The 25,667-nt window shown below is 42.1% G+C and overlaps 1 protein-coding gene across 1 annotated transcript in view; it reads left to right on the top strand.

Annotated features, from left to right (window-relative positions):
- The first annotated feature begins 3,863 nt into the window (after window positions 1-3,863).
- Window positions 3,864-25,667, top strand: part of COLQ (collagen like tail subunit of asymmetric acetylcholinesterase) — a 43,329-nt gene continuing 21,525 nt past the window's right edge. The window contains exons 1-6 of the mRNA XM_086741586.1: window positions 3,864-3,987; window positions 17,970-18,082; window positions 19,799-19,903; window positions 22,623-22,667; window positions 23,387-23,413; window positions 25,116-25,187. Of these exons, the coding sequence (XP_086597712.1) occupies window positions 3,882-3,987; window positions 17,970-18,082; window positions 19,799-19,903; window positions 22,623-22,667; window positions 23,387-23,413; window positions 25,116-25,187 (468 nt within the window). The 5' untranslated portion in view covers window positions 3,864-3,881. The remainder of the gene's footprint in view (window positions 3,988-17,969; window positions 18,083-19,798; window positions 19,904-22,622; window positions 22,668-23,386; window positions 23,414-25,115; window positions 25,188-25,667) is intronic.

Genomic DNA, 25,667 nt, shown 5'->3' with positions numbered 1-25,667 from the left:
GAGATGTCCCTGCTCACTGCAGGGGGATTGAACCAGATGGCCTTTAAAAGTCCCTTCTAAGCCAAACTATTCTGTGATTTGATTCTATGATTCTTAATCCTTGAGTAGGACAAACAATAGCTACTTGAGCAGGTGAACTGTGTAGCTTTTTTTTTTTCATTATATGTTGGTTGGTTTTTGACATATTTAGTTGCTATGGCATCTACTCAAAATAGGATTTTTTTAAACTGCAGTTGATTCCCTGTCATAAAATGGTGGGAGTCTTTATCTTTGAACACTAAACTGCAGACAGCATTTGGGGTTTTGGGGTTCTCGCTGTGGAATCATTTTTTTATAGTCAAGTCCTCAAAATCACTTGTTCTCACTTAGGCCACTGGGCTATCTTATAAGATTCAGAAACTGCAGTGTGAAAACTTTTCTGTGTTTCTTTCTTAAGCTAAAGTCATCTGAAATAGAAATACTGCCAAAGCCATTGTATTTCCATTTGATGAACGCTGCTTCTGGTATCAGAGTAGCAATTCTAGGTGAGACAAGAGTGAGAATTATGCAGTTTCTAGCAATGGCATAATTTCATATTAAAATATTAAGTTTATTTTATTATTCTTCCTCAAAATTAAAATATTTTTATTCCCAAATATTTATGGGATCTTCTCCAGTGGTTGCACCATGAAGTCATATTAATGTGGGTTTTCACTACATCTGCAACAGCAGCTGCAGTGAATACAGAAGAAAGAAAAAAAATCCTTTTGTATTGATTGTGATTTGGATGATAGAGACAAGGACTTATCTCTAATCTCAGAGCATTGGCCTTGACTACCTGGTGCAGAGCTCTCTGAAGGAAGCAGCAGCTTTCCATGGGCTTCATGAGCCCATGGGAATAGATGGAGGAATGCATTTCTTGGCTGAGCAAGTTCACAATAATAGATAGCTTGGGGGCCTGGAAAGCATAAGTTTGTCAAGTTTCTCGAACCGTGTAAGACTCACTCTGCTACATGACACTTCCTCTCCTCAGGATTGTCTCTATCACGTGCACCAATGCCACGGAGGTCAGAAACAAACTGTGTAACCAGGTGTACATCCTTGTCATCTAACATGGAGCGTCAGTCAGCATGGAGCGTCAGTCTTCTGTGCTGCCACCTAAGTGAAAAACAAAAAGCCCACAACTACTGTCCATTTTATTTCCAACAGATTTCGTTCTTCTCCCACTCAAACCACTAGCAACCTTGCCAGCAGTTTCAGCTCGTCAGGCCAATCCCTTAAAATTAGAGGAAACAAAATCCGGTGCTTGCGCCTTGACGTGACCTGGTTTGCTGCTTATAATGAGAGCTCTCCTTTGTGTTGACCTAATGGTGGTCCCGCTAAAAACCAGTGAGTTGATGAACTACCATTACATCATGATGAAGAGGTCTCTTCACATCTAAGTCCAAACATCACCTTTTGAATCCTTTGTGGAAGATGGTGTGTTTTCTACAGCAGAGCGTTTGCTTACAGAACTTCTGTCTCGTATTGGCTGAGAGCCTGTTCTGGTCAAACAGGCTCAGGCTTCAGAGAGATAGAGGTGCCATGTCAAAAAATAGGAGAATGTTGACAAAACATCCATTTTAAATCAGGATTTTCCACTGAAAAAAGTGGATAAAAAAGTCTCTACCTTAGATTTCACTGCAAAGCTATCTACATGTGGGGTTTTTTTACTCTGAAGCAGGCCTGGCTTTCTGTATTGCTTCTGGCCACCTCCGGTATAGCATTCACTCTGGTGAGGAAAAGGTATATTCCTTGTTCCTGTCTTCTTTTGAGTAGATCAGAGGGTGGATGTGGTTTATAATAGAATTTCTTGCAATATTCTTCCAGCAAGATGTTGTTGCATTTTTACCCAAACATGTGTTTCTGTTCTAGGCTGGAGAACCAAGAACTAAAATTGGTAAGGGGATGATGGAGGAGGGGAAAGATATGGGTCCTACAGTGTGATCTTGGTTCTTTGCAGTGCTATTGGATTAATTAATTTCCTTATCAAATAGAACATATTTTGGTAGAAATTTGCAGTACAAATTTTCTATTGCTAAAAGACTACAAGAGGATTTCAGGAGGATTGGAAGTTACTCAATTGTTGCTTTGACTAACTACTGAGTTGGTCAAACGCTTTCAGAGGTGAATCTTTTTATAAAATCTTGACATTTTAACTTTTGAGTGTTTTTTTTCCCAGCATCCATGCAGGCTGCTAATGTGGGGATTGTCCTCTGCTTAGCTTTATAATTAGGCAGCTGGACATTTGTCTTACATACTTAGGGCGTGTCATGATAAACTTCAGAGGAGCTATGCCTTTCCCTCTGAGATGCAGCGTGCTGAGGGAACTAATGGCAATTACTTAATCCATGGTCATCTTGGTCAAAGAAGAAAGAGGCAAAACTACAATCTTCACTAAAAATAGCCAAATATTAAAAAGTAACACAGTGGCATAAAGTAGATTAAATTAAAAAATAAATTCAGTTATCAAAATGTTGCAGTACTGGAAAGAGATTTTAGAAAGCATTATGGTTATATGAAGCAAGTCCTTTAAGTATAGAAATATAAGGCAGATGTGATTGTTCCTATCACACCGTTACATTTAGAAAGATTTTGTAAATATGTTTGCAATGTCTTGAAAGTGACAGCCAAGACTGTTACCTAGAATTGTGGAAATATATCACTTTGCCCTTTAGTGGTGTACTCAGTAGGAGTTAACACCCAGGGGGACTTGTCATCATCTCTGTCAATGAGTAATTCTCTCAAATGAAAAAAAAAAAATCAATTCTGTAATTAATCCAAAAAGATTTCCATGTTTGTCTTGGGAGGAACAATGAACAGTGGGCAAAGAAAACCATCTCCATCTGGAAGACAGGGAGTAATGATGGTTTTCACAGTGAAGAAGTACATCTGCTTTTCACAGAAACCCCTGTCAGATTCCAGGCAGAAAGGACAATCGAACTTCTGCTTATTCAGAGAACAGAAATTTATCTGCAAAGTTGCAATACAGCACAGAAACACTAAGCTTTGTACAGGTAACAAGGGCAGAGGCTGCTTTTCAGAGGGTCAGAGGTTTGTTTTCTTCCTGCAGCGCTGCATAGTGCATTGACTGTCACCGCCCCCGGAGCTGATAGCGTTTCACTCACCCCATCACGGCACACGTATTGTTTCTCCCACCTGTTGCACCCTGTCATTAAACTCTTTGCGCTCCTACGATGTCTGGCGCTATCAGCGATACTGTTGTTTGCACTTAAATCCTAAATAATAATCAGTTCTGCGGTTTGTGAAGCCTTTGTGGCATCCCTCAGCCTGAGCTGCGGTCTGTAAACCACGGCAATGCTTGTAGCTACAGGTGATAAGCAGATGTTAGGTCACTGCTCATCACTCTCATTAAGGCAATTAGTGACCTGTAGAAGGTGATCAATCGGGGATTTTATCCATCTCAACCTTGGTGTCTGGTTGCCTGCACCGAAGGATGCTGTTTATAGTCTAGTTCATAATTTCTCCCTTTCCTGCTCATCATTATTATTATCCAAAGTGCCTTTTTGCTTCTGTTCGCAAAGCCAGAATCCCCCATGCCCCAGTTTTAGCAGCTAATGTCCACAATAGGGGCAACTGATCCAGCACAGGAGTTAAATATAACCGTGTCTAGTGTAAGGAGAAGATTTGATGGGAAATGGTTGGCATTCTTTCTTCCTAAAGGCACTGGGAGGGGTGGGGGGGGAAGAGAGAGAGAGAGAGAGACGTACACACACAGACACACACACGCATCCCACGGAGAGGGAAGAGGCAGAGAGCAGGCAAGGCAGGGAGGGAGAGAGAGAGAGATCCCCAAAGCCGCCCTGCGCCTCTCAGCTGGAAGCTGCCAGGGCGCAGCCAGCATGTTGGTCCTCAGCCCGCGTACCTGGGGATCTTACCTGCAGCTTTTCTTCTGCTTTGCTTTATCTCAGACTGCGTACGTTGACAACGTCTTCTCAGTTTCAGCAGGTAAATTGCTTTAAGTCTTGTTACCTTTCCTTGCTTGGAGCTCTCTGCACTCTGATTCTTGCACTTTCCGGTGATTGGGAGAACAGGAGAAAAGAATCAATACTTCAAATTGCAGGTCTCAGTGGAGGGATTTTGCATTGCAGACCTGTTCTGCCACATGCCGGGACATTTTGTGGCTTGGTTAGTTTTGGTTTTTGCTTTATGATTTCTGGTTTTAAACCCCTCCCTTCCCTGTGAGAAGTAACAGACAAGATCGTCAGCTGCTCTAAAATGATTTTTTTTTTCCGTTGGTTTCTATGGTACTGTGCTAATTCATGGATCTGGCACAATTAGTATATGACTTGCACGTCTGCATGTTTCTTTCTATTTTGGATGAGCTTAGGTAGGTTATGGCAAGGGAAAGAAAATGAATCTCAATGTATATCTGCTTCTATAAATAAAGCCCTGACCTCAATGAGCGCTGCCGGAGCCCGACTGGATGTTAGCAGAATAAACATCATCTGGCTCTGGCTACGACGCTAACAAATACTCGGATGACTTACATAGCAAACGAGAGCCCACTGCATGGAAAATCCCTGCTAGGCAAAGGCAAAACAAATTAGTTGTCAGCTGAGCCAGGGCACTGGAAATCCCACTTAATAAATTTCACCGTTTCATCAGCAGGACTTTCCTTTAGCCACGTTCCACGCAAAGGAAGGAGAAAGTTGGTGAGAGCTCTGACTCCACCTCTCCTTTGAGGAGCTTTCACCAACTTATGGCAAATTGCTGTCTCCCACCTTCTGTCTGTTATTCTGTATCTGTCACTAGAGATGCTTCTAACTAACATCCTAGATTCCTTCAGTGTCAGATGTGAGATGGTTCAACTGAGATTCGTCAGTCAAGGTCAGCTACACCTACGGATCCTCACCATGTCTTTCAGACAAAGACAGTGACCAAAAGGCTGTACATTTTACAACTGTACGTAAAATCAACCTTAGAGATTAATCTAAAGACACATGGCCTGTCTCTTGTGTCTCTGGTGTGACCATGGAGACAGATGGTTTTACATTGAAGGTGTTTAAGAGAGAAGGATGATCAGGAGGGTGGCTTGTGTGAGATGATAGATGTCTGCACTAAATAACAGTAACAGTATGCATGATTTCTTCTAGGGGTTTTTAAAAATATATTTTTTAATGTGCAGAGCTACTACACTGCAGTTCACTCCCAATGGTTTGAACAGTCCATTCATTTAAAGATACTCTTATTCCAATAATAAGATTCTGAGGACCACGAGACTAATGCAGTTATCCTTTGGGGAAAAGCCCTGTAACATTTAATAACACAGCCATTAGGGTTCTATAGTCATTTCAGATAGCTTTTAAGATAACATCTAGAGAAGCCTGATGTTTGAAGAAGTACATCCTTTGAAAGACAATTTAATCCATTGTTTCAAATCTTTAGGAACTAATAACTTTTTCTGCTGAGCTCTGTAGGATACTAAAAAGCTCTTACATTTGTTATCATTTCTGTTCAATTGGGTATGATTTTTCCATCATGTTTAGAGTAGTTAATGCTGAGGTACAGGAATCATCAAGATTTATTTTCTCTGATATATTCCAAATCGCTTTGCAATAGCATGTACGTTATTAGACCTCAAAAATTGTTTTGAAGAGCTTTACATTTATTTGACACTTGTAGATGCCACCCAGACAAACAAGAATTTCACATTTCCGTCGCCTACATGGCCTGGCCTTTCTCCTATCACACACGCTTGTGTGTCTAGAGAAGCCATTTAAACTGTTTTCTTAAGAAAATAAGGGTTCAACAAACAAGTCCATTCTCTTCTGAGGGGTAAATTCCCATTTCTGCTGAAAACCTAGTAGAAGAGGCAAATATGAAGGAAAATGCATAGCTTATTATTGTCCTTATTATTGTGCTTTGGGGCAGAAGGGTATTTCAGTATTTTATCAGCAGTTCAGCTATGTTAACAAGGAGCTATGAAAACTGTTTGTATCCCTAAATCCGCACTAGTGAGAAAGCTGAGCTAGAATAGCTGCACAGCAATAAAATATTTTACAACAGTAATGCCACATGTACAGGTTTAGTGTTAAGGATGGTATAGTGTCAAATTAGAAGAAGCACTCAGGGATGGCAGGCTAATCTTCCACCCAAATATCACGTCATGAAACAATAACCTGTGCCTACAGCCCTTGAAACCAGTTGTTGATGGCAGCAGATGCTGCCCGAGTTCTCTTAGGGCTGGACTCCACTGTTCACAGTAGAATATTTTCCGTGGCGCGGTCCCTGGGGCTCCCCAGGCCACGACTGCCACCGACCGCAGCCCCTTCCTCCTCCATCCCCGCAGGCCAGCAGCTTCTGGTTTTAGGCTCGGAGAAGGAATCCTATTGGGAAATCTGGTTCCTAATGTGTCCGTTTGGCCAAATGCCCACACCATGCAGCGCTCTGTGGGAAAGCCCCACGCCATGCTCTTCTGGCCAAGCAACTGAAAATCACCTTTATACGCAGCAAGCTCCTAGCAGGGCTTTTGTCACAAGCATATTGTAAATGATTACTTGGTACTATGTGAAAAAAAATTACATATGATTGATAATTCAGTCATAATCCCCCAACTGCAGGGCTGGATTAACAACCATATTTGGCGAGCTGTTACATATATATGTGCCATTATTATTTGCTAATCAGGGCTATTTGGTATGAAAAATTACATGATCAAAAATTCCTGTAGAGCTTTGATTCCATCTGTTTTTTAAGAAACATGTCCTAAGAAAAAAAAAAAAAAACAAAAAGTTTTTAATTTTCTGGTAGAAATCTCACAGTGGGTACAGAAGGTGAATTAATTCAATTTAATTTCTCGGTTGTTTTAATGGCTTCTCAAGTGTTCTGTGACTGTCAGCTAAGTCAATTATCTGTATCTGGTGCCAAGATGTACTTTCACATTTAAAGAATGAATTTCAGCACTATACTTGCACATTCTAAAACTAATCACATTTAACAGTGAGGATGTTCTTAAGCAACAACTTGTCTTTCCTATAATTCAGAAAATGCATTTGGGTATTTTCCAAGTACGTCTGAAAACTTCTGGGCTAAAAGTGCTTTTATTTCTCTCCTTGCATGTCTTTGCATAGCAACAGGTCACAAATGAAAAGATTTACAGGTCACAAATGAAAAGATTTACGGGTCACAAAGCAGCAACTAGAAAGCAGAGATAAACAACCAGTGAGGGGGAAGAGTGTTTGTAGAATAACTGAGGACAGAAGAATAAGGTGGATTTTTGTCTGTTTTGCTGCCAAGTCCACCTTGTAGTCCCATCAGCCTCAAGCAACACTGCATCCTTGTTTCTGGAACTATTTTGGATGTCATGTCAGCTCCAGAGAGAGACACGTCATTTCTGGATGAAATGCTTCAGGGAATAATATGGCAACACATTCAAGCACATGGCTGTGGTTCCACATGGCAGTGAAGATCCCCAGGGGTGGGTGGCTCCAGCCCTCCTGGAAACAGCAGGTTTCTTTTCTGGGTAGCCTGTGGTATCCCTCTGTTAAGCCACTGTGTTTATGGTGTCCTTTATAAGCGTTTTTCAGCGCTCTGCTCTACTGAGGTTCCTGCGCTGTGCGCTTGAGTAGGATGCCTGAGTGCCTTCACTCTCACGCTCACATAATGGAAACTAGGTGTGAATTTTATACTCATTTTTAGTAGAGTTATGCAGACCAGTAAGAACCAGCCTGAAGAAAACCGCCTTCCAAATTCAGGTAGTAGAAAGACTCTCTTCTACTCCCCTCCTTCTTTCTCCTCCCCTCTTCTACTCAGCAAGGCTGAAGGTTTCTGGGGTTTTATGGAGAGATGGGAAAGTGTTTAAAATATCATCAATAGCTGGAGAGAAGAGCAGTATCTCAATGCTTCTTCTGACCCAAACTGACTTTTATGCATGCCACAGATTTATCCCTTGATACTGAGTTTTCTCTACGATTGATATTGATACACAGCCCTATGGAAAAAAATATCGTTGATTAATTGAAAGGAACAAAATGGGACAGTAACATCTGAGCACTATTGGCAGGATTCCTCACACTTTTTTTGCCTTTTTCCTATTGTTTTCCCAAAGAAAAGGAACACCGTGCCTCACTGGGTGGGTGGCATAGCCTCTTTGAATTGGGAAGGTGTTAATATTTTAACCCACAACCAGACTTCATATGAGATCGCTGCAGAAAACAGTTGGGCTTTCTCGTGGACCAACACAGTTGGAGCAGTAAGAGCTGCGGTGCTGGGCAAAGTGGGTTGGGAACAGGAGCTGTGCAGGATGACAGCCTTGGCTGGGCAGAGCAGGGAGGGGACCTTGGTACCCCCTGTGTCACTATGCTAACAGGAGAGGGCATTGTACATTTGTGAGAGAAACAGCGGGAGAAAGAAAACACAAAACCAAGTGGTGATTCCTGACATTGAGGGAGTGAGGATCCTGGCTGGGTTTCTGTAAAAGGAATATCTGACTCCATCTTCAGGTGGGGTTTTTTTTTCCCCCTCTAATGAAACAACCTGCAGGTACCCTAAATATTGTCAAAACAGATAGTAGAGATGTCAAGCAAGTGTTTTTCATTTCTAAGGAGAATGGTGGTAAATATTTATTTATGTAAAATCACAAAGGAAAAAGATTATCAGAGTGCTTTCAGGAGTGAGAAAGATGCAGGAGGAATTTAAAATGAGACCATCAGTAAAAGCTGGAAGACTCTCAAAGGCAGCAGCCAGAGGCCACTGGGAAAACAGCCCAAAGTGTGACGAGCAAGCAGAGCTGAATCTTTCAGGGGCAAAAATATCAGTCCAGGGAGGGAAGCTTGGCCCTGCTCTGAAAAGTCAGCGTGGGCCCAGGAGGTGCCCAGCATCCTGATGCCATCGGTTGGGGTTTTCTCGTGGAACAGGTGTGAGCAGGAAAGCTTTGGTTAGATTAAAATTCCTGATGGAAATGAGCCACTGGCAAAGGCTACAGCTTCATGAGGAGAAGGAAAGCAAAGTATCATTTGCCATAAGGGAAGGCAGTCACCTGGCTGTGGATCTGACTGGGCAAAAGTGTTAGGGCTGGACTTGCTGGGCATTTAAAAGCTTTCTATCTTGTTTGTGACTCACAGAAGCCTGAAAGGGAGGCAACAGATTCTTTCAACAGAATCTCTCTTCATCTTGAGAGAAGAAAATAGCCCTGGGATTGGTCATTTGCACTTGGTAGCCCAAATGAGTGTCTAGAAAGATAAGCCAAAAGAAGGGTTGTGTAGTGGTTACCCTTCTAAGCCAAGAAAGGAGGCAGTTCCTCTGGGGAAAGGCTTGGACTGGTAGCAAAATAACAGTCTGGCATGATGTGGTTACTGTTGCTTTAAGTAAATGGGTCTTTGAAATAAAAACAGGTTAAAGAAGCATCTGATTTGACTTTATCTGTAGTTTCTCCCCTGGTAGGTACAACTGTGAGAATCCCAAATTGGGTTTCCTGCTCAGGTCAATGCAGATAATACTCAGGGATGAAATTACCTTGGGATTCAAAGACACTTCTCTGGTGATGTATGGTGCAACGCCTGGGCTGAGTCAGATGAGAGCAGGTCAGCCACGCTGGTGCACAGGCTGTCCGTGACTTCATGCCTACACCAAGCAAGGGGGAGACCGACGCAAGCTGCAATAGCAAAGGACCCCCAGGAGGTCCTGTGAAATTAGCAGCAGCCCGATGAGTAGAAGCCCGCTTGGTCCAGTCAGTGAGGGACGAGGGAAGGACATCAGAAGCTGTTCAGGAGGTTGTGGCATTTGCCTTGCTTGCAGCAGTGGAGAGAAATCAGAAGAGGACACGGCCACTAGTGAGGAAGAGGGAAGCTGGTTGTGGCAAGGCTTTGTCCTGGTTCTGGCCAGGATAGAGTTAATATTTACCTGAGCTGGGTGGAGAACTGAAGCTGGTAGCCCCTATGGCTGGGATAGTTAACTAATTAGCTAACAGCTGGGGTTAATTTACCCAAATTAGCCAAAGGGCTATTCCATCCCATCTGACATCATGCTCAGTATATAAGTGAGGAGGGTGCTGAAGGGAGGCCCTCCTAGTTGGAAGAGACTGGATGTAGAGATCTGTTGTGAGCTATTATACTGTATTTGTGTTCCATCACTCTATTGTTTTCTTCTGTCATTACTGTTAAATTTACTTTTTGTTCAATCTCAACCCGCGTGTTTGGTTTTTTTTTTTCCTGGTTTTCTTTTGTTTGTCAAATCTCCTCCTATTCTCTCGGAGAGTGGGCAGAGTGAGAGAGAGACTGCGTAGTCTGGTCCCCGTTGGGGCTGAACTACGACAGGCTTCTTCAGTACAGCTCAGGGTCTTACATGCAGGAGAGGAAAGGGGCTTCTGAGCTACTTGTGGCATTACCGGATGACAAAGCTCTAGGCTTGTTAAAAAAGGTTCAGTGACTATAATGCAAAATGAAGGGAAAGGGTTCAGTTACACGCTGCTTAAGGTGAGTATTATGAAGGTTCATTGGCTCCAATAAATGTGTGTCAAAGGACTATGTGGACCAGTTCTTTTCAGGTAGTTGTTCTGTGGAGAACAAGTGCTCCTCCCATCAGGATCAGAGGTCAACCCAGGAGCTGAGGCAGCACTTGCTTGGCTTTCCAGCGAAGGAAGTGGTAACCGATCTGAAGGTTTTTCTATAACCTGTGAATGTTTCTGACAGGCAACAACCAGTCCAAAATGCAACCTCAGCGATGTTGCAGCTGGCATGGGGATCCCAGCTGGTTCGAGGAAGTGTGCCCATGCTGTGTCATTGCTGTAGTCCATAGGTATTGCATGTGCTGGTGAATGCTTGATTTTTATTGTGACCAGACCCAGAGGTGAAGGCTGAAATTCCAGCACATCAATGCAAGCTGTTTCAAAATCAGGTGTTTTTGTGAAAGGACGGGAACTCCACCAACAAGCAATCCAAAGTGCTGTAAAGCCAGCTTTATTCCCTATATATTTGCAGACAGATAGTGCTTGCAGGCTTCTGCTCCTAGTATAACGAGTTCATTTGTGGGTTTGTCAGTATTACCAAACCCCTGCACAGGGAAGGAACAGTTGATGTTGCATTTTAGCCTCCTTAAAGGTGCTGGACCACCTTTCCTATGAAGATGGGCTGAGAGAATTGGGGCTGTTCAGCCTGGAGAAGAGGAGGCTCCGGGGAGACCTGATAGCGGTCTTCCAGTACCTCAAGGGGGCCTACAAGAAAGATTGGGAGAGGCTATTCAGTAGGGCCTGTTGTGATAGGATGAGTGGTAATGGTTTTAAAATAGAGGGAGGCAGATTTAGATTAGATATTAGGAAAAATTCTTTTATAATGAGGGTTGTAGAACACTGGAACAGGTTGCCCAGAGAGGTGGTGGATGATCCATCCCTGGAAACATTCAAGGCCAGGTTGGATGAGGCTCTGAGCAACCTGATCTAGTTGGAGATGTCCCTACTCCTTGCAGGGGGGTTGGACTAGATGACCTTTGAAGGTCCCTTCCAACCGTAACCATTCTATGATTCTGTGATTGTAGGATTAATTTTTAAAACCTATTAATTTGGGATACAGAGGTTTCCCATGGATGAGCTGTACTGGCACAGGAGCACCAGCAGCATGATTGCAGCAAAAGGAGCTACTAGTCCTGGTTAAAACTACAGAAAAACACCATTTGTGTTTATGCAGGAGGAAGTTTGCTGTCAGCATAGGCTGTGCATCCCTGCAGTCTTTAACCTTTGGTGCTGGGATGGTGTGTGGTTGCAAAATGAGGAGGCACGTTCAACTGTAATGCAACATGGGACTAACCCAAGACGCCTGTTTCATGCTGAGGCTTAGTAGGTAGAAGAAAACAGGGAAAGCCCTTTAGTTCAAGGGGGAATTCTTTGAGGAAGCTCAGACACAGGCAAGAAAGAAAAATCCCACAGGAATTAACAGACCTCAACCTAGATGTTCTGTTCCTTCCCTTCTCCTCTCCAAGGAATCACAGCTTTAATGAAAAGGAAACAGGAGAAGGATGCTTTCTGTAGTCACACAACTGTAATGGTAAAAGGGCATTTGGGATGAGAAGATGAATGTAGGAAGAATGCAGAAGAGGACTGAGACCGGGAGGGGGAAAGAGAAAAGCAGTTGTTAGCCATTTTTTCCAGGAACTGGTAAGTGTGTGTGCATAAATGCATGCACACAGGGAATGCACACAAGTAAAGGGAGATGATTTGTCTGAAGAAGGCAGTGCTACAATTTCAGTAGTCTTCTAACCTGGGAAAAGCGTTGATGGACATTTTTTTTAGCTTCTTGAAACTACAAAGTTAACAACTTCTTACAAAACCAAGTCAATGCAGTTGTTTTTTTTTTTCTGTGAAAGGCAGGAGAATAAAATCAGCTGGGCTGTGAATCTGTTGCAGCAAGGGAGTTGTGAGGAATCAATTTAGTCCATGGTAGCAAAGTTTCAAAGAGGATTTTGAAAGCATTTCTCTGAAGTCTTTCTGAGCATACGGCAACACCCACAGTCTCATAGGGATTGTCCGGGACTGCCTAAGCATATGGTGGAGCAACATCAAAGTCAAGTACACTTTTAATCCATGCCAGCACTGGCAGATTACGATCTTGCAGTTGCAGAAGGACGGCACTGGCGTCTCTCAGCTTTGTTGCTACTGATCTCACAGATAAAGTAGGAGACGACTGTGTGGCAGTGAATGATATGCAGAAGTCTTCCAGGGCTGATGCAGCGGTCATCTTGCATTAATCTTTAGGGTTTCAGGCTCCTCTATGGGTTGTAGCAAGTTCTTCGGCTTTAATACGCAGAGCATTTATGATATTGTTCTGGTGTGATGAGCAGTTGAGTTTCATCATCTGGTTCATAAAATGACTGAAATGAGATACTGTGGTTTACCAGACTGGAACTCTGCTCCTGGTATTGAGTCATCTGTGGCTTTGGGGAAGTTGGTTAACTTATCTGTGCCTCAGTTTCCCGTGCACTGAAGGGGAGCACCTAGATTTGTCAACATCATTTAGCAGTGTCCAGAGCTCTGGACCTCTGCAAATTGAAGGCAATAGAAGAAAAACTGCACAAAATAGCCCTGTTGTGGTTATTGGGATTTATAAGCCCTGGGTTTATGTTATAAACCCATATTATAACCCACAGAAGTGTTCCACCCTTCAGATTTTATTGGGATTTTCATGTTCCTGTGAAACTGGAGCACAGAGCCAGCCCAAGCAAACGCTCCTCTGTTTTTCTGTACTGATCTCAGAATTTTCCTTCTGCAATCATTCTGAGAGAACAGTGTATAATCTTTTGGAGTATGTGTTGCCCTCGTACATGCACATACACACAGATTAAATGTTTGAAATATTTACATAGGGGCAGTAACAGGCCTTTCCCTTGCTTAGATATCTCACAGGCCCCTTTGCTTTGCTGAGTCTTGCCATTTCTGCAGCATTTTCTAAGGCTCACCTGCAAAGATGCTGCTGCCAACCAGTTATGGGCTGGGCTGCGAGGGGCTCATTGGGACCTCGCTGCTGGTGAGCACGTGGGAGGCGCTTGGGAGATGCTGGGGGACAGGGACTGAATATTAGGTGGGGACGGAGGACAGAGTGTCCTTGCTCCCCCGGCCGGGTGAACAGCGAGATCCACCATCCAGGCAGTGTGCCAGGGTTCGTGCTCTTGTTGAGCTTTTCGAACGTCAACTGATTTTAAATGCCTTTATTATTTATTTATTATGACAGCTCTGAGTGTGCTCTAGCTGGTAAAGTACACATTGCGGCTGCCACATTGACACTTTGGGGATTAGAAACAAAATATTTTCAAATTTTTTATGAGTTTTTCTTGGCTGAAAAGAAACTCGCAAGGTTTCCACTGGAGTTTTTAATTTTCTTTCAGAAGGACAGGGAATTAATTTCTGATCAGCTTTGCTTTGTTCCTTAGAGACACTCAAGCCCCATTTCAAGCAGGAGGAAAACAGAAGCGGGTGAGAGATGCAGCCCCACATCTCATCCTGTAACTCCCATGGGAGCTTCCTGGGTCACTGTCTCCTCTGCGCAGGCAGCATTACCTAAACTGTAGGGTTTGATGTATTCCCTTGGCATATTTACATTAGCTGGTTTGTAGGAAAAGATGTATTTAGGCCATCAACCATAAGACCAAAGTTGAAAAGGGTCCTGAGAGAAGCAGACCATTTGCTAACGTGACCCATCTCCAGACTCAGGCTGTATTCCCTGCCCTGCTTATATGTGCTTATAGTACATTTAGGGTCACAAAGCCTTGTAAAACACATTTTAAAGTGTATATTTTCAATGCTGGCACATATGTTTGAGGCTTTAAGGGAGAGAGTAATACCTGCCTCTGCTCTGTAAATAAAGGATTTTGGCCTGTATGGCTCTCAAAAGGCACTTTTGACAAACTCTTAAAATTTTCTAACTTAAAAAGAAGAAGCACCTGAGTCAGAATGGTACCAGGTGGCTGCTGCCCATGGCACGCTGCTGTCCTTGCAAGGAGGGTAAGAGGAGCCTGAAAAAACGACAGCAAAGCAGATGAAAAGTCTCAGTACCAGCTGGACAAGCCCACATTCATTTACTGAATGGTCTGCCCAGCTTGTTTATTATTAACCCTGAATGCCATCCAAGTGGGAGACGAACCTGCGATGGGGTGTCAGCCATCAGAGGTCTCCGTCTAGCGGAGTCCTGCCCGTCACAAGCTGGGCAGGCCACCAGCACTGCTGTCGGGGTGACAAGCCTTTGGACAGCAGCTTGGCTTCCCGTCAGGGCTTGCCGGATGACTGTGGTCACAAATAGGAAGGGAAACACATGTTAAGTATCATTTTCCTTTCTTGTCCTTTCCTCCTGACAGTTGGCCTACAGCTTTGTGATTTTAGGATAAAAGTCACTTTCATGGTTTACTTAGGATTTTTTTTCAATGAAATCCTGTAACTCTAACCTGAACCCAGGACAGCACTTCTCTGGTTACCTCCTTTGCAGCTGGAGGGGTTCGTAGAGTTGAAGGTCAGCTCTCGGAGCAGCTCTAGGAGGGCTAAGGGGTCTATGACCCCCACTCTGGGGGACTCAGCCTGGGTGAAGGCTTCTCTCTGCCTCTGCGTTGGACCGTCTCGGATCCGAGTTCCCAACTTCCAGCTGTGGTCAGAAGCAAGCAGTCTGCAGGAAGAAAATGAAACATTGCAATAGCTTATCTAAGATATGTTATTTTCTGAAGCAGTAATTGCCAGTATACCCACAGGTTTATACTGTCACTTTCTTGAATTAGATTAGGATATAGTCTGAGACATAAAAATAATTTGAGTTTGAAAATGATAAAGACTTTCTGTTTTAAAGCTCGCTATGGTAATGTTTATGTTCTCTGAAAACGATTGCCACTTAGACAAGTCCTATAAGGAGTTTTTAATTTTATCTTCCTTCTCTTATTGTGTACATTCTTTGATAGTGAAGCTGCTGAAAGAGCAGTGTCCATATGAGATATGTGAACACGCGTTCTGTGTAGGCAGGGTCTTCACATTTCGCAGAAAACTATGACAGTCCTATTCTTGGGCTGAGATTTTTTCCACTGATGGGGACTGGAGTATTCTGAAGCTGTGTTTAGCAAACAAAGGTAACCTGGAGCCTAAAAATATACATTGCATTTGCAGAGAGTCTGTAAGCCTGTCAAGGTAACCCTTTTGGGAGACGCAAAACAAGGCAATACTGTAATGGTTGTACATCTCGGATCTATCGCAATTACGAAGTCCATACAAATGAAATACAGTGCTTACTGGAAGAGCAAATTATAGCAGTCATACCTGTAGTCATTCTGTGACTGACTCATTTTTTTTACTCCCTCTTCTGTCATATCCACCTGCCATATCTGAGTGTGGGAGGTCCCTGGGTCTAGGACCAGCCTTTTCTTAACTATTTGCTTTACAACTACACCTTTCAGAACATAGCCCTGGCAAATTATGGACCTCCTGAAATGTTAACTACCTACATCATCATATAATTTATACCTATTCTATATTATAGTAATAGTAATTAGATACCTTTTTACTTGTTTGTTTTCACATGGAGATCACTACATGCTTTCAATGTTTATACCAGCAAACCTAAACTGGGTTTCAAGCTAACTTGTGGTACAGTAGTATTAGAATAAGACTATAAAGACTGAAATCAATGGCTGTTTTGCTATCAGCTTGGTTAGGAAAATACCAATATTTTATAACACAAAACTTGACATGAGGACATAACAAGTATCCTATTAAAGTTATAGATGTACATATATATTTAATCTTATCTTTGCAAAATATTTAAAGAACAACACTTTACTAGCCTCTTCTTTTTTTTTTTTTTTTTTTAAGTAGCTGTACAACTGCAGTAATGTAAACATTTTTCTACAGTGCCTGGTAGTGATTTCTTAGCAACTAAGCCACATCGGGCCAGCTTTGATATTCTTATTCTTGTTGAATTATAATAATCCTATTGAAATGTATCTAGATCATTTCCTTATGGTAATACTAAGAAAGAGTGATAATATTGGAACGTGGCCTAAAATAAAATAATAATAACATCTTATATCCTGTTAAATTACAAGCTGTAATTGCTTTAATAATACACAATTTAGTCCCAGTGCAATATGTTCAAATACAATCCCAAAATTAAGATAACCACAGAAGTCTGTGTGGTAAAAATTGACGACCATAGTTACAGCTGCATAAGAGTTGAGGAAGAGTCTTCATTATGGATCCTTTCAGATTTTCATTGACTCATCTCTCAAAGGTATCATCACACATCATAGTGTTTTGATAGAGAAGAAAAATCTGGGTAACAGAAACTACTCGTGAACGCTGCTGCATCACACGCCTCTGGGCAGCTGGTTTCTGTGCTTCAGGACCGAGGAAAATGCTGTCCCCATTAACGAGGGATGGTGGAACTGACGTAGTACATTTTCTGAGACATTTGAAAAACTCTATCTCTGTCCCTCAGAAAATCTACCTTACCTTGAGATGTGACTAATACCCAGCCTGTGATTGATTTGCACACAAATCTAGCAATTTTGTCAGATTTGTTTGCCTAGAAACTTAATTTTGATATTTTCTATTAATACAGGATAGTTCATCATGGGCTTTTCTTCCGTCTGTATTTGACTCTGTGCGATCCTTCAATTCACAGTCACCCATTCCAGCTGCCACTAGCCAGAGGAATAAACCAACAAACACAAATAAACACTTGCTGTCTTTGGCCAAACCTTTGCAGAAGGCCCCCACCCTCATTAGAGATGTCTCACCCAAGGACTAAATAGATTCAGGAAAAAAAAGACAATATAGATGCACCATCTTCACATCCTTTCTCTCTGAATCTTTGGTCACAGCTGCTTATTTTGCTGATGGAGGTTTCCCTCTTAGAAAAGGGTAAATACATTGCCAGACACAAGTGAGATCCCGTCTTACCAGTCAGTTGATGGCAAAGCTATCAGCTAAATCTGGGTGGCAGAATATTTGTTCTTAGTGAAAATGCACGAATCAGAAATAAAGCAACCAGATTTCAGTCCCAGGGGAAATATAAGCAAATGTGCTGTGGAACAACTTCCCATTCTGTTACAACAGAGTGCCTGAAGCCATTCAGTCCATGGGGAAGGTTGGTGAGCAACAGCACAGAGTGCTTCCTGGTAACACTGGAGCTGTAACAGGAACAAGAAGATGCTATTTCTAATAGACTTTTGGAACAGGGAAGGGAGAGAGAACTATTTAAATCTATTTTCTAATGTTGCCTATCTGAAATTTTCCAAACTCAGCCCATGTCACAGACACATTAAGAGCTTAAAATTCTGCATAGCCTTCAGCACAAGAAGGATCTTACAGACCTCAGGGACCACCCAGTTTCTTAAATTCCTGCTTGGGTTGCAGCATTACAATCAAGGCACACAGGATGTAGAAAAATCCTGTGGAACGGAAACTCCTTTTATTCTGTAAGAAATGTTTGTGGTGTTCAAGACAACGGATGAGTGTTTGTATTGAACAGATCTCCCTTGTTTGGAACAGAAGAAACAGCTCAGTCGCAGAGCGTGCTGTCTCCTCGGCCCTCCTCCACCGCCCCTGTTTCCACCACCCTACTTCAGGCACAGCTGGAGCACTGTAAGTGTGGCCTGGGAGCCGCCTTCTTCTTTTTACGTGACCTCTTGTGTTTGATAAAAACTGAAGCATCCTCTCGAGTGCTGCTTTGCGGTATCACAGAGTGGGGCTTGAAGTAAACCTCAAATAGATCAAGGAATAAAATGAGGCTAGGTTTGCTCAAGCAATTAGTTCAAGTAACTTAAAATATTCTCCTTAATCTGTTTTGGGACCCTCCTTAGAGCAAGGGAATCCTGAACTAAAGGAAATGGAAATGCAGTAAACCAAGTAAGGACAAAAAGGTCATTTCCCATCCTGCACAATGATTTCAGAGTGTATATTGTATATGTGTCCTGTTTTGCATCATATTTGCCTTACCCAGTAGGTGAAATGAAGGTCTCAAAATCCTCCTGTGGAATCTATTCCCATCGTTTCATTTTGCAGCAGGAAGGACGTGTTTGGGTTGCTGGTATGGAGTTTTCAGTTGCCCATCTAGGCACATACCTACTTTATATGGTATGCATCCATATATATATGTTAACATACAAAACATAAAGGATACAATGATATGGCACTTATTGCCAGGGTTTGTTAACTCCAATGTATTTTCCATCCTAACAAAAATAATTTTTCTACCTACTGGGTAATTCCTGTTTCTTGATTCTACTATTCATTTACCATATGCAAATGCTGTGATCATTGCTAGTGTCATGTAAATAATGATTAGAAAGATCTCTGACAAGAACTGACAAGAAAAAATAGTGTAAAATACCTTGTTGTCTTCAGAGAGATCAGAATTGAGCTCAGGGTGCTAACCGCCCCAAACCAAAACGTAGTTGCCTCCCCGTTCCTCATCCCCTCCCTTCCCTGTGCCATGGTTTCCACAGAAAGGAGACCAAGAGACAAGATCTCCTTAGGAAATGTGATGTACTCCTTCAGTGGGGAAGAGGTTGAGACCAGGGCCCCTGACATTCCTTCAAGCAGCCCAAAGAGTAATCAGAGTGTAAAATCACCCTTCACACCATTTGCCTCATAAAAACGTGAAATAAAACTAAGAAGTTACTAGAAGGATGGGAACCATGCGAACTCACTACAAGCAATTTGTGCTTTGGAGTCTCCAGTTGGAGCTTTTCTGGTAAACAGCTTTTCAACTGGAAGCTGAAGAGCAGTTGTGTTAACCCAGGCTCAGTGTTCATCTGTATTTCCAGGGGAGATTACTTCTGTCACAGGACATGAAAATAGCAGTTTGCTCATGCAAGCCTGATTTTGAAGTCAAAAGATCAGTCATTCACTGATATTTAAAGGCATCAACTCTGCTCTGCAGTGAATGAATGCCTGCAGGTTGGTGTCTTCTGGAGTGAAGTTCATGCTGCCTGCACCCCTGCTGAGCCTAGTCTCTATTATTAGAGCCAAGACGCTATTTTTGGAGAGAAGCTGCTACTTGTAAAGTGGGATGGAGAGAGCAGGGTCAGGTCCAAGAATAGGCCGGGGTCCCACGCTGACTTGGAGGGGCCTGTGACAGCCTGGCTGCGACGTGCCTCAGCGAGAGGAGGAAGCGTGGGGCAGGAGGCTATGCTGAAGTGCTAATGTTCAAGCATCCGTGAAGAGAACCTTGTGACAAACCCTAAGGGAGCGAATAAAGTTTCTTGAGGCTGTAGTGTCTGGTGGCTGGGTTTTTATGTGTTTCTCTGACAGGCTACACATGGCTGCGTGTTCACTCCTGTATTTTACGTTATGTAGAAGCTGCTTACCCTGGATATGAAAGAGCTGTGGCAAGAGCTCCAGACAATAGAGTCTTCCTCTCTGCCTGAATTGCATTGCCCCGCAGGGCCTCCTGGGCCCCAGGTGAGTGATGCATTTGTGATTAAATTATATCATTCTCTCACTTGCTCCAAGGTCCTTCTCACTTGCTCCAAGGTCCTTAGAAAGCTGTAAAATATCTTCTGCAAGTGCTTTTTGCCGTTTAATAAGCACACCAAGCTCTGACTGAATGTCATTTGATATGACTATGCATAAATCATGTCGGTTTTTTACCCTATGTTCTCATCCCTGCCTTGCACACTCCAGTCAGTTTCAAGTTTACCCTTGATTTTCGTGGAGTTTTATGGTGGGCAGCACCCATCAAAACTCCATGAGGTGCAATCACTTCCTTCAGAGGCTTTTCACTAGCTTTTTCTTTGCTTTAGACTCTGTTGTCTTTCGTGTAAGGGAAAGAGCCCACGGAGGGGATGTACAAGAGGTGCAATGAACTGGAGTATCAGTGGAGTACCTCCCTGAGAAGGCAAACACCCACAGTAAACATTAGAGACAAGGAGAGGCTTCAGAAGGGCAATGGAATGGGATTCAGGAAATGTGAGATCTCCTAGCTTGACCTGCAACATCTCTGCCTCTGACTTGCTGGGTAGCCTTGAGCCAGTCCTTTTGATTTCCCATTTCATTTTCTACAGTGTGTACGTTCAGAAATCTTCTGAGGGAGGTCAGAAATCTTCTGAGGAAACGGTCCACCTCTAGGGAGAAGGTTTTTGTGAACATCTATGTAGTGTGGAGAAGATTACCTATCTGCCTTTCCATTTCAATTTGTTCCCTCCAAAGAAAAATACAGCTTTTCACAGAGATACTTCCAGTTTCTCCTGGGGCACAGGTGATCCCTTTGTTCCGTGCCTGATGCTTTGGGATGCTGATCTTCCTCGAGGCCCCTGGGTGCTGATTTTATTACAGCATAGCTAATAGCAGGCACAGCAAGGGACCTTCGCTGCAGCAAAGATGTGACTGAGGCTTTTGACAGCCTGAGGAGTTAACAAGCACCCAAATGCTCTTTAAAAACTGAGGACGGTCCATGACAATAAAGGTTCGGTTATGTGGCAAAGAGCTTAGTTGATTATTTAGAAGTCAATACTTCAGAAGGTATTTTTAAATAGTCTAGAAGGTGCAATATGAAAGCCACAAAGTCTTGTTTTATGAACCTTGACTTTTCTGTTCTGCCATTTTGTCCTTGCTGAGATGCAGGATGAGGCAGATTAATTTATCATGTGAATTATGAGATGTGGAGAGAAGTGATGGGAAACATTTGTCCTGCCCCATATTGAGAAACATCTTCTCTGCATTATGAAACAGCTGTGGTTGGCCACAATGCAGAGTTGCAGTACATGTGAAAGAAGCAGTTGTTATTTCAGTCTTTGCTAGACTGTCTTATTTTTTTCAAAAATCCTTTTAATACTTTCTCTGACTTAAATTATGAGGTTGGTAATATAAATTCTATTGTTCTGCAAGGTCTATTGCTATAAATAATATTAATCTTGCAACCAAATTATCTATGATCCCTCCAAGAATGTTTTTAAATAGAGATAGACTGGCAGATTTTATCACAATGGCAGATAGTAGGGTGGGTATAACGTGGCTTTGAAAATTTTAATTATAAATTGTAGGACTCTGTCTTATAATGGGATAATGTTAGAGCCAGCAATCCTCTGAGCAATGCTTTTATGACAATGATCACTTGGAAAGAAATGTTACTGTGCTACCATTAAAAAAAAGATCTAAGAAATATTTCTGAATTCTTTTCTGCTGCAGCTTGCATGACTTTCAAAGGAGTTGTAAAAGCTCATGCAGTTGACTCAGAGCTGAATTTTAATGCTTTTTCATAAGGAGAATTAGATTTGTAATGATATAACTCAGAGTATAATTCCTCATATGTGTAACTGTATGTAACTCATATGTAAATGAAAGCAATAAGACAAGATTTGGCTCTAAATCTAATAGAGTACATTCTGATTTACGCTATTGAAAAACTTAATATGTCTCTACTGACTAAAATAATTGTAGTAATTTGCATTTGAGGGTATACTTTGCTCCTATTCATGTACAATTTGGATCATGTTTTGGACAGTATAAGACAGTCAGGATCCAAAACGAGTGTGTGATTTGTACAGTGCATCTAACACTCCTCTGATGCACACTCATGGGATTTTTTTTCCTCAGTCATTCAAAAAGAAAATGTGGTCTGTGAACCGAAGCATTCTAGAAACAAAACTGGGTTTTCTCTTTTTTTTTTTTTTATTTTTTTTGAGATGAGGTTCAAGGTCTACCTGGATTTAAAAGTCTCCTGAAAGGAGAATCAGCCTTATTCGAGAGAGAGAAATACCTTCAGGATTCAGAAGTGGTGGCAATCCTCCAAGACCATACCACACTGCAGAGTCCATCCCACATGTTTTATGCCACTTCTCCACCATCCCTTTGTCTGACCTCCTTTGCCACCTGATGCAGTGTCTCCATGTCCTCATTGTCACTAATTCTTCACTTCTCATCTCTCCTTTGCCCCAGGCCTTGATTCTTGCTACTTTTCTTCATCTAGAAGATGACCCTGCACTTCTCATGTCTGTCCAACTCTCCAGCCTGCCATTCAGCAGTGCTACAGACCTGGGATTTAGAGGCCATGTTCAAACATCACAACTAACACCCCAACCTGGGGTGTTCACACTGTTTCCAGGAGTCATCTGCAGGGCCATGTGTTGAGGAAAGGCAACCACCAGTGCCTTCTTACTAATGCTTTCACTTTTCTCCCTAGGGTCCACAAGGAATTCCTGGTATAATGGGACCAAAAGGGGAGAAAGTAAGTGTCTGTGTTATGGAGTTGGTGTATTTTTGAGGGGTTAAAGAGAGAGAGGGGGCTCGTGTTCACTTTTTTCCTTGTCTGTTTGGTGGGACTTTTGGATGTGGAGATTTGCTTTAATTTGAATGTAAAGCTGTGAATTGGTTTGAAGCTACAATTTAAATATTTATCTTTCAGTGTTCATTTTCAATCTTGAAATATTTTTTATGGATTCTCGTGATAGCTATCTATGTCTACAGTATGTGTTAAGAAAGCAGCTCAGGTGCACAAGTCAGTGATTTAACTGATCCAACAGCCTTTGACTGCCTTATGCCTCTGGGAGGAGGTGAGAAGCAGAGCTCTCCCCCATGCAGTGTTAATTGTACGGGTCAGCTCAGATATTAAAAGTGGTCTGCATGTTAAATTATGGCTTCAGATCTGCAAAGCATTTGCTCCATTATGATGCTTAACAAGCCTTATAGCTGAAGCTGGGCACACAAACACATGCTTTGCTATAGAAGGGAGTGACTGTAGATTTAGGGCAGAAAACACAAGAAAGACCAAGGAGCTCTGCTAAAGCGGTTCTTCTCATTTTACCTCTGGAAGCAAAGTCTTGAACACAAAGATATTCCCTTTTTTCTTTTTCTTTTTTTTTTTTTTTTTTAAATAAATGCATTAACTAATGAGCCACTGTGCTTCTTGTGGTGCCTGTGAGACTAACATATTCCTTTCTCTGGCAGGGGGAGATTGGCAGGCCAGGAAGAAAGGTATGAATGAAGGTCCTGTCTCAGACATCCGTCTAATACTTGACACATAGCAGCTGTCAGAGAGGGGTGCAGGCAATAGTTAAATAAAAATTAGCTAATGTTGAAGTTTACCAGGTTTGTGCTGTTTCCCCTGGTACCCAGGGCAGGTGGTAGGGAGCTCTGGGCACAGGGCTGGAGACCTGGGCCTTCTGGCTTGGACAGCTGTCCCAGTTGGCTTGAATTCGACAAATTCCCTCAGTAAGAGCATGTGGCTCTGGTCAGAGAATTCAAACAGAGTGGGAAATTACCTGAACTATATCTCTGTGGACAAGGGAAGCAGAGTATGGGAGCTATCATAAAAGATGTATTTTAAAAAGCCCAAAGCAAAATCAAAATTTGTACGCCTCCGAAGTCTAAACAAGGCTCAGCCAAATACCCGTGAAGGAAGAATAGCCATTAATGAGTACACATATAGAGTTTTGGCACCAATGCAATATGCTGACTACAATCCTATGCTTGGTGACATATGAGCCATGATATATTGTCAAAAATATGTGCCCCTACATGTGATGAAACAGAATATGTTATCTCAGTCACTAAGTGCTTCCATTTAATGTAATTAACTTTAAAAGAAGACAGAAATGCAGGATGAAATCAGAGATAAGCAGGGGGTAGTCACTAACCAGGAAAAGAAGTACCCTTCTAATAATATACCAAGGATTTTAACACCCTTCTAATAATATACAAAGGATTTTAACACCAGCTACCAATTAATAATTCAAATAAATATCAAACATATAAACAAGTAGGTCTCTTTCTTTAATCTAAATTTCAAATGCCCTATAGTAAAAAAAAAAAAATTGCTTCTATAAATGCAAGTGTTCAAAACAGTAATATCTCAGAGAGAGAGTCACCCACCAATCTACAAGAAAGTGCAAACCTTAAACATATTACATCAGTACTCACTCTTCTGACAAAAACTAGTAGGTCCCAAAAGAGAAGGTGCCCAGGTTGAAATAAAACAATGTAAATCCTGCTGACAGCTGTCTGACTCATGGGAGGTCACTCTGAGCCCCAGATTGTCATGATGACATTTCTAAGATCATATTGTCAAGTGGCGTAAAGCAGCAGAATAGCACTAATCTGCAGTGGTTTAGGAGGTACTCAAAGAGTGATCTACAGGCAGTAATTAAAATAGGTAAATAGCTGTATGTATGTAGTTATTGCTAGCCATATAGTAGCTAATAAAAGAGCCATTATAGCTAGCAATATGAGAATGTTCATAATAAGAATAATAGAAAATAAAAATAGGAATATCATAGTTAAAGATTTGGTTCTGTTCTTAATGTAAATTGGATTCGTACTGATATAATTATATGCAGGACTTTTTTATTTACATAATCTTATTAAATTAAAAGAGGATTTAAGTTATTGATAGTGGGGTTTTAGGATTATTTTTATGATTGCATGTAGATTTACTCTGTAGCTTATCTACTTATTTGAACCAGTGTAACCTAGCATTTCTGTGAGCCCACACTCCAGTAGCATCGAACTGTATTGTGAATATGATATAGGTTTTTTTTTAATTAAAAACAAAGTAAAGAAGAATTTGTGGGTCTTTTCCCAAAAAGACTATGTTCCTCCATAACCCCTGTCTGCAGTGGAGGCCTGTACGTAGGAATGATGTTAAATTAATTGTTGTAATCAATGTTTTCCGTTCAAGGGTAGACCAGGTCCCCCAGGAGTCCCTGGGATGCCAGGACCAATAGGATGGCCTGGACCTGTGGGACCGAAGGTAAGACTAAAATTCACTTGGGATAACCTGTTAAACCTCGTGATCTGAACACAACAGTTGTCTTGGGAAGTCTCTAAACCACAACCTGCTGGAGGCTGGGACGTTGCAGGAGTGCAAGGACACTGTGCTTATACCATTTCTTACACTACTCTGCAAAGACCTGCCCAGTCTAGCGTTAGGTCACTCCACCATCAGCCTAGCCCCGGTAGCGCTTCTTATGTCGATTAAAATATGTCAAAGGGAAATTGAAAATCAGTCTAATGAAGACTCATTGATAACCACTGGTGTCTCACAATTGCACGAATCAGTGTTTCAAAACTGACCATCATCATTATGTCTGCTCTTTACGATGATCTCTTTGCCAGAATTTGTACTTCTTGGCAGCATAACTGTGTCTGCATGCTATCACAGGGAAAATACCAGGCTGGTATGAGGGAAACAGATTACAAACCATGTCGATTGCTGATCAGATCTTTGAAG

Source organism: Chlamydotis macqueenii, chromosome 2 (assembly GCF_036417535.1).
Source record: "Chlamydotis macqueenii isolate bChlMac1 chromosome 2, bChlMac1.mat, whole genome shotgun sequence".
In the NCBI taxonomy this organism is placed as follows: Eukaryota; Metazoa; Chordata; class Aves; order Otidiformes; family Otididae; genus Chlamydotis; species Chlamydotis macqueenii.
Note: the sequence above shows the minus strand (reverse complement) of the source record. Positions and strands in the feature narration are given on the sequence as shown.